The following is a 9,220-nucleotide window of genomic DNA, read 5'->3' as shown; positions in this document are numbered from 1 at the left end:
ATATTATTATTTTTCTTATGAAATATTAATTATCTAATTAAATTTTAGCCATTGACTTTTATCTATGTCATGTGTCTCACATCCAAGCAAGAACTTGAGGAAAATGGAGGGAAGGGAAATGGAGAGTAGTCGGATCCAAAATTTTTAGACATTTACATATTTTATATTTATTAATTGGGATGATTTCAATGTTAAAACTTTGGAGTAAAACTTGTAATATTTCGCTGTCTCTCCTTGTGGGCAGCAAGGGACATATTTGTCATTTGAAGAATTAGAGTTTTAAGGTTCACATCACCTGTCCCTCAACTGAAAACGACTGCAAGCAACCTGTGGTCTACCTGTATACATATCACACTTACATTAATATAGTTAGTCGTACATCTTTTTTTATTTTTTAATTTAAAAATTAATGTTGTTCGTGTTACATAAAATATTATATATATATATAAAAAATTCAACTATGTCCATCTTGTTCTTGTCTATATATAAATGACATAAGAGACACACACAAATACGCCTCAAGAGCTAACAATGGTGGATCTTCAAACAGTTTGCTGCATGTGTGGTGACGTGGGCTTTCCAGACAAACTTTTCCGTTGCTCCAAGTGTCACCACCGGTTTCAGCACTCGTATGTATTCCCATATCACTTTTCTTACTCTAAATTACTTAATTCTTCTATTTCCATCCTTCAATTTCTTGTTTTGTGTATCAAATCGTCTTAATATTATTCTTCATATATGGTCCATGGCCTTTTATTAGTCTCTTTTGACTTATTCTTCTTCGTTTTGTTTTTTTTTTTGTTGTGGCCAGCCAAATATGACCCTTGAGATTAGTCTAATTTATTTATTTTGCAGAAAATGTCACACCTAGATCTATTATGCAATTTTTTGAATCCATATATATATATATATAGGTATTGTAGCAACTACTACAGCGAATCATCCGAGGCAATACAAGTGTGTGATTGGTGTCAAAGCGAGGGAGCAAGCTCGAGAAATGGTGCTCGGAAACTAATAAGTGATAGTTTAGGAATGGTTAATAGATCGGAGTATTCGGGAGATAATAAAATCAAGCAGAATGATGATAAGGAGGAAGAAAGTGGTACTACTGAAAGGGCAAAAATGAATCCTAATGGGAGTCCTTCACCAAGGACAGCAACTCGTAGATACAAGCTTCTTAAAGATGTTATGTGTTAAAAAATAATAAATGTAAGTGTTTCAATTTTTTAGTGTTTTTTTTTTTTTCCTTTTTTCCTTTTTCACTGCCAAGAGTTTTTGGACCTAAATAAGTTGTTAGAACCAGTGGAACTCCTTCATGTATAAATCGTGATGCTAATTAGCTAGTAATTAAGCACGGCTTCCCTTGTATGTGGTGTTTCTTTTGCCTATTAACTTCTACCTATAATTAAGTCAAAGCGATATTTAGTGACAATATATTTTTTGTTATTTAATATCTTGATTTTAAATATTTTGTATTCATACTTATTATTACTGCTAAATTCTTTATTTGTTACTGTGATTCCGTGGCTCGTAGATATGTTAACTATTTCATGCAAGAAAAATGATCCAGCTCATTAATGAGAGATGGTAAATGTTAATGATATGAAAGGAATTAGCCAATTAAAATAGATTAATGTAGTAAAAATTGTTTTACACCTTGAGATCGTATAAACTAAGTGATCTTTATTTTGGTAATAGTGGGGGCAGTTTTATGAAGAGGGTGGGGGTGCTACTGCCTAGTTGAACTTTTGTCACTTTTGCTTTGGGAGAATCATATGCACCTTTGATTCCTTTTGGCCAAAGAATTCATGGTACCTAAAGCAGGTTAATTAATATCCTTATATTACTAAAATAAATGAGTATATTATTGAAGTGTGTGATTATCTTAACTAGAATTATATATTTAGCACGTTTTCTCATGTTGGATATGATTTTTTTTTCATAAGTCAAGCACATGGTAATTCTGATGAAATTCAATCAGAGGACTTCTGTTTGATTTGATATCATTTTAAAGTCTAAACTATTAGAGAGACTACTTTTAATTGTATTCTCATCTCATTTGTTATAATTACTTGATTGGGATAAATTGATCATTCTCTCTCTGTAAACTTCATGTGAACCTAATTTAAAGATGAAGGAACCTAATAAGTAAGTCATCATGTTACGTATATATGAAGTTAATTATAGGGGATTATGGAATATTATAAGTGGTAGTGGTTTCCAACTTATTTTCAGTTTTCTAGTTTTGCAAACTATCTATGAACTTGAAGCCACATGTAGGCTTGTTTGATTCGAGTTTTCAATCTTGAAAGCAAACTTGCATTAACACAGACTATATATAGTCTATAGAATGCAGAGTTCTATTGTTTACCTCTCAATTATTTATAAACGTGGCACACTTTCTTTTTAATATTGTTAAAAATAAATAATAATAATTAAAAAAAAAATAAAAAAAAAAAAAAAAAATAAAAAAAAAAAAAAATATATATATATATATAACTTTATTAAACCTTAAGGAGTAAATTTGTTTTTAATTAGATGATTTAAAATATCTAATATTTATCTAACTCTGTAAGTTTCAAATGTTTTTATTGGTTTCTTTAAAAGTTGTGATTAATTTAATAATGTCACATAGATTAAAACGGATGAAATAATATTTTTACCTAAACAAGAGACGTAAAAAAAAAATTCTCTCTATGCAAAGTGTCCGCTAACGTTGTACCTTTTCTTCTTTTAAGCGATTCTTTTTCGTATATTATTTTGTTTTATTTTCTGGATGTGTGCTTTCAGTACTTTTTACTTAGCTTCTTGTTCCCCCCCACCCCACCCCCACCCCCCCCCCACCCCAAGAAATGTGATAAAATGCCAAAGTTTTAAATGGTCTTTTAACTTCCGTTTGGCATAGAGTTTGAAGTAGAAACATGAAAATTAAAATTTTTAAAGTTATGATTTTTATAATTTAAAATTATATTTGGACGTGTATTTTATTTGAAAAAAAAATGATGTTTAGAGATGTTTAGAGAGTGAAAGTGAAATTTCTTCAAAGACCAAATTTTTTAGAACGTGAAAATATACTAAAGATAAAATTTTAAAATTTGATCATCTTTCATGGCCAAATAAATATTTAAAGATAATACATTTGATTGTAACCGTAGTTTTTTGTGAAGTTGTTAATGGGTAAACTGATGCAAGAGGATAGGTACGGGAGTTAGGATTAACAGATTTTCAAATTGGATAGGTTGGATAGAATATTAAATAGGAAATAAATTTTTAATTATAATAAAAGTATATCCATATAAGAGTCACGTAAGATAATAAAAGTTGTAACATGATACTTAACTGTTTCAGAGTAAATATATGCGTAAAGTTGAATAATATATGAGGATAAATATACCAAAATAATATAACGAAGAATAATATAACTATTTTTTAAGAGTATAATTTCAAATATGATCCTTTTTCGCGTATAAAATAAAAGATTTAGTTAGCGTACTTGGTCATTTTGGCGAACTCATGCATACTAATTAAATGAAGGTCTTGAGTGAGAGAGACTTGGCTCTTGTATGGTCCACATCTATTCACAAGACTAGTTCTGCTCGTCTGCCTACTCATCAACAACCCCCCCCCCCCCCACCCACAAATCTATCATGTGTATTTTTATTTTTGTTTTCGAGTTTCTTATACAATATTTGATATTCGTATTGAATATAATTATTTTAAATTCTTATTCCTTTAAATTCATTCAGGAAAAAATATTTCGGCGAAATTTTCTTTTATACTCGCGGTTATGAGTTAAAAGATATACTTCATTTGTCTCATATTAATTAATTGTCAAGATTAGTAAAATTATTTGTCCAAATTTATTAGTAATTTTAAAAAATAAAGATGAAATTAATTGTTTTTGTTATAATTTTCCCTTAGTATTGAGTGTTTTTGAAGTAAGATTAGTTTAGGGTTAATTTTACTCTCTTTATTTTAAAATAAATGGTATTTGTTGTAAAATGAGAGCAAAATATAATAAATGGATACATTACGTTAGGATAGATTAAGAGAAACATCCACACTATTAAGTGGATTTGTAACACTCCCCCTTGGATGTTTATAGATAATGTGTCTCGTTAAAACCTTACTAGGAAAAATTCAGTGGGAAAAAGCCTAGTGAAGGAAAAAGAGTACACACATCTTGTAATACGCCTTCAGTGTTGCCTCATTAAAAACCTTACCAGGAAAACCCAATGGGACAAAACCTTGGCTAAGGGAAAAAGAGTGCAACGTGTATTTTACTCCCCCTGATGAAAAATTTATTTGATATCTTGGAGACGACGCATTCCAATCTTATATCTTAGCTTCTCAAATGTTGATGTTGGCAATGCCTTAGTGAATAAATCTGCAAGATTATCACTCGAACGAATCTGTTGAACATTTATCTCACCATTTTGTTAAAGATCATGTGTGAAAAAGAACTTAGGTGAAATATGCTTTGTTCGGTCTCCTTTGATATATCCTCCCTTTAATTGAGCTATGCAAGCAGCATTATCTTCATACAATATTGTTGGAGTCTTTGTTTGCACAGAAAGACCGCATAATTGCGAAATGTGTTGAGTCATTGATCTCAACCATACACACTCTCGACTGGCTTCATGAATGGCTATTATCTCTGCATGATTTGAAGAAGTAGCAACTATTGTTTGCTTCATCGAACGCCATGATATAGCCGTACCTCCATATGTGAATAAATAGCTTGTCTGAGATCGAGCTTTATGTGGATCAGACAAATAGCCAGCATCTGCATAACCGATCAATTCTAACTTTGATGCATTAGAATACAACAATCCCATATCAATTGTTCCTTGAAGATATCTGAATATATGCTTAACACCTTTCCAATGTCTTCTTGTTGGACATGAGCTGAATCTCGCCAATAAACTTTCCGCGAAACAAATATCTGGCCGGGTATTGTTGGCTAGGTACATTAGTGCCCCAATAGCACTAAGATATGGTGTTTCATCACCAAGAATCTCTTCATCCTTTTCTTGAGGTCGGAATGGATCTTTATTTATATCGAGAGATCTCACAACCATCGGGGTACTCAATGGGTGTGATTTATCCATGTAAAATCGCTTCAAAACCTTTTCAGTATATGTTGATTGATGGATAAATAGTCCACTTTTCAAATGTTCAATCTGAAGGCCAAGACAAAATTTTGTCTTTCCAAGATTTTCATTTCAAATTCTTTTTTTCAAACACTCAACGGCTTTTGAAAGCTCTGTAGGAGTTCCAATGATGTTCAAGTCATCAACATAAACAGATATTATTACAAATTCAGATTTTGACCTTCGTATAAAAATACAAGGACAAATAGGGTCATTCTTATACCCTTCTTTTAGCAAATATTCGCTAAGACGATTATACCACATTCGCCCTGATTGTTTCAATCCAAATAAGGATTTCTGAAGCTTTATTGAACAACTTTCTTTTGAATTTTCATATGCTTCAGGCACTTTGAGTGCTTCAGGGATTTTCATAAAAATATTGTGGTCTAGTGAGCCATATAAATAAGCTGTGACAACGTCCATTAGATGCATTTCAAGCTTTTTATGAACTGTCATATTTATTAGATACCTGAAGGTAATTGCATCTACCACAGGAGAATATGTCTCCTCATAATCAATGCCAGGTCTTTGTGAAAATCCTTGTGCCACAAGTCGTGCTTTATATCTTACGACTTTACCATTTTCATTGCATTTTCATACAAAAACCCATTTGTACCCCACTGGCTTGACACCTTCAGGTGTTCGGACTATTGGTCCAAAAACTTCACGTTTTTCAAGTGAAGCCAATTCTGTTTGAATTGCTTCCTTCCATTTTGGCCAATCATTTCTCTGTTTACATTCATTGACAGATCTTGGCTCCAAATCCCCATCTTGTTGCATTATTTCAACTGCAACATTATAGGCAAAAATATTATCCACCACAATATTATTTCGATTCCACATTTTTCTTGTCGAGACATAATTAATAGAGATTTCTTCATTCTCATTATTTTCTGGTACATGGACCTCCTCTTTGGTGTCATCATTTATTATGTCTCGGAGCTCTTCATGCGCAGTTGCCTCCATATTATGATTATCTTGATCATTTATTCCTTTCCTTTTCTGAGGATTTTTATCCTTGGAACCAATTGGTCTACCACGTTTTAAGCGTGGTCCAGACTCATTTGCCTTAACATTTTGTCCTATCGGGACATCAACTCGAACTTGAGTATTAGTAGCTGGGATATATGATTTAGTAACCCGTGGAAGGTTAGTAAATGCATCCGGCAGTTGATTTGCAATATTCTGCAAATAAATTATCTTTTGAACTTCCAGCTCACATTGATTTGTTCGAGGGTCTAAATGAGACAGTGAAAGTGAATTCCAATCTATCTCATTTCCCAACTGCTTTTGTTCTCCCCCTAATGTTAGGTATACTGATTCATCAAAATGACAATCAGCAAACCTTGTCGTAAATAAATCTCCAGTTCTAGCTTCCAAATATTTTATAATAGAACGAGATTCATACCCAACATATATCCCCAACCTTCTTTGGGGACCCATCTTTGTGCGTTATGGTGGAGCAATTGGAATATATACCGCACAACCAAATATTCTAAGATGGGAAATGTTTGGCTCCTGACCAAAAACCAATTGTAATGGGGAGATATCATGATAACTGGTTGGCCTTATGCGCACAAGTGCCGCTGCATGCAAAATAGCATGCCCCCAAACAGAAACGGGCAACTTTATTCTCATCAACAATGGTCTAGCTATTAATTGAAGACGCTTAATCAATGACTCTGCTAAACCATTTTGAGTATGAACATGTGCAACAGGATGTTCAATTGTTATTCCCGTGGACAAACAATAATCATTAAATGCCTGAGATGTAAATTCACCAGCATTATCAAGACGAATTATTTTTATTGCATAATCTGGAAATTGTGCTTTTAACCTTATTATTTGAGCCAACAACCTCGCAAAATCCATATTGCGAGTTGATAATAAGCACACATGAGACCATCTTGTAGATGCATCTATTAAGACCATATAATATTTAAATGGTCCACAAGCTGGGTGAATAGGTCCACATATGTCACCCTGTATCCGTTCCAGAAATGCAGGGGATTCCATCCCAACCTTAGCCACTGATGGTTTGATAACCAACTTTCCTTGAGAACAAGCAGCACAAGAGAATTCCTTTGATTGGAGAACATTTTGGTTCTTCAAAGTATGTCCATGTGAATTTTCAATTATTCTGCGCATCATATTATAACCGGGATGGCCTAACCGGTCATGCCAAATGATAAAATCATTAGAACCAGTAAACCTTTTGTTTACCACGACATGTGATTCAACTGTACCAATATTTGTATGGTACAACCCAGAAGAAAGTGCAGACAATTTTTCATGCACAGTTTTCTTCTCTGCATTTATTTTAGTAATATAAAGGTATTCAACCTTTCCTTCATTCACAGTCTCAACATGATAGCCATTTTGGCGAATAACCTTGAAACTTAACAAGTTTCTTTGAGACTTACTACAATACAATGCATTATCAATTACCAATAATGTTCCTCCAGGTAGTAATAAGGTCGCTCTTCCAGAACCCTCAATCAATTTTGTACTACCGGATATTGTATTAACATATGCCTTTTTCATTACCAAATGAGAGAAATATTTCTTTTCTCTTAGTATCGTATGAGTTGTGGCACTGTCCAGAAGGCACATATCTCCATTACTCATATTGGATCCAACTGAAGACTGGAAAAATTTATTTATCTTCATAAAAATAAAAATACATAATATGAAGTACGAAATTTAACAAAAAAAATCTTAAGTACATAAACTTTAATGAAGACATTAAAAATACATTAAAAAAAAACATTATTCATTTTCCAGTTCAATTATCAATCTTCAGTTGCGATCCCCGAAGAAGTCCTCAGCTTCTAGATGAGTAATATCATCGAGCCCATCAAAAGCATTATCTTTCAATGCTAAATTCGCCTCAACATTCTCATCATATTTTTGAGAAGACCCTGCCTGAGCATCATCTTTGAGAGTCAAATGTGACTCCACTCGAGCATTATAAGAGGAGGCACCACCTTTATTCCCTTTCCTTTTAAAGGAATTTTGATACAGCCTGACAAAATGCTCAGGTGCCCGACATTCATTTTTCCAGTGACCTTTAAGGCCACAACGATGACAGTGATCGCCCTTGCCTTTTGAAGGATTATTTTGAGAACCCATATTGTTCTCCCTTTTGTTATGACCACCACCTCGACGATTATTATATCGTCTTTTGCCTTTGCCACGTCCACGCACATTATCATGGCCCCGATTATTTTGTCTTATTTCAGATTGACCGTGTGCTTCTACCCCGTGGGCCTCCGGTAATGGAGCACTTCCAGTGGGACGGGCTTCATGATTTTTCATTAAAAGGTCATTATGTTGCTCAGCCACCAGAAGGCATGAGATTAATTCAGAGTATTTTTTAAAACCCTTTTCACGGTATTGCTGCTGTAATATCATATTGGAGGCATGGAAAGTAGTTAGTGTCTTTTCCAACATGTCCTCATCTTTTGTAACTTCCCCACATAATTTTAATTGGGAAGTGATTCTAAATACAACAGAGTTATACTCAATTACGGTTTTATAATCTTGAAACCGTAAGTGCATCCACTCATAACGAGCCCTTGGCAATACCGTTGCCTTGAGGTGGTCATACCTCCCTTTCAAACCTATCCACAATTCAATTGGATCTTTCATTGTTAAGTATTCAACCTTCAGACTTTCATCAAGATGATGACGAAGGAAAATCATAGCTTTCGCTTTATCCTGACTTGATGCCTTATTTCCTTCGATTATACAATCACCAAGACCCTTAGCGGTAAGGTGAATTTCAGCATCAAGTACCCATGACAAATAGTTCTTTCCAGAAATGTCAAGTGCCACAAATTCAAGCTTTGATAAATTCGACATGATGAAAACTATCATAAAATAGTTGAGTTAATAACATGATTTTGATTTCTTTATAATGAAAGATAAATTAACATTTCAAATGATTAAGAATTAGTATAAAATATATCATATGCATGAATATGGGATGTTACAAAAGCATGTAAACTCATAAAGTATGAAACGGTAAATTTAATATATATTCTAATTATTTTACTATATTTATT

At 33.2% G+C, this 9,220-nt stretch overlaps 4 protein-coding genes across 4 annotated transcripts; 1 reads left to right on the top strand and 3 right to left on the bottom strand.

Annotated features, from left to right (window-relative positions):
* Positions 1-472: 472 nt before the first annotated feature.
* On the top strand, positions 473-1,366 carry LOC125865851 (uncharacterized). The gene is made up of 2 exons (XM_049546111.1): positions 473-629; positions 915-1,366. The coding sequence occupies exons 1-2, from the start codon at positions 532-534 to the stop codon at positions 1,195-1,197; spliced, it is 381 nt and encodes a 126-aa protein (XP_049402068.1). The 5' UTR covers positions 473-531; the 3' UTR covers positions 1,198-1,366.
* A 2,935-nt stretch (positions 1,367-4,301) lies between these two features.
* Positions 4,302-5,081, bottom strand: LOC125863688 (secreted RxLR effector protein 161-like). The gene is made up of 2 exons (XM_049543724.1): positions 4,623-5,081; positions 4,302-4,412 (listed from the first exon to the last, which is right to left on the bottom strand). Exons 1-2 carry the CDS (start codon positions 5,079-5,081, stop codon positions 4,302-4,304), a joined length of 570 nt encoding a protein of 189 aa, XP_049399681.1.
* A 144-nt stretch (positions 5,082-5,225) lies between these two features.
* LOC125863687 (uncharacterized) lies at positions 5,226-6,596 on the bottom strand. Its single transcript, XM_049543723.1, has 2 exons — positions 5,770-6,596; positions 5,226-5,622 (listed from the first exon to the last, which is right to left on the bottom strand). The coding sequence occupies exons 1-2, from the start codon at positions 6,594-6,596 to the stop codon at positions 5,226-5,228; spliced, it is 1,224 nt and encodes a 407-aa protein (XP_049399680.1).
* A 1,356-nt stretch (positions 6,597-7,952) lies between these two features.
* Positions 7,953-9,017, bottom strand: LOC125863686 (uncharacterized). Its single transcript, XM_049543722.1, has one exon. It carries the CDS (start codon positions 9,015-9,017, stop codon positions 7,953-7,955), a length of 1,065 nt encoding a protein of 354 aa, XP_049399679.1.
* Positions 9,018-9,220: the final 203 nt, after the last annotated feature.

The sequence above is a fragment of the Solanum stenotomum genome, chromosome 5, assembly GCF_019186545.1.
Source record: "Solanum stenotomum isolate F172 chromosome 5, ASM1918654v1, whole genome shotgun sequence".
In the NCBI taxonomy this organism is placed as follows: domain Eukaryota; kingdom Viridiplantae; phylum Streptophyta; class Magnoliopsida; order Solanales; family Solanaceae; genus Solanum; species Solanum stenotomum.
The sequence above is the reverse complement of the archived record's forward strand: the minus strand, read 5'-3'. Positions and strand labels throughout refer to the sequence as shown.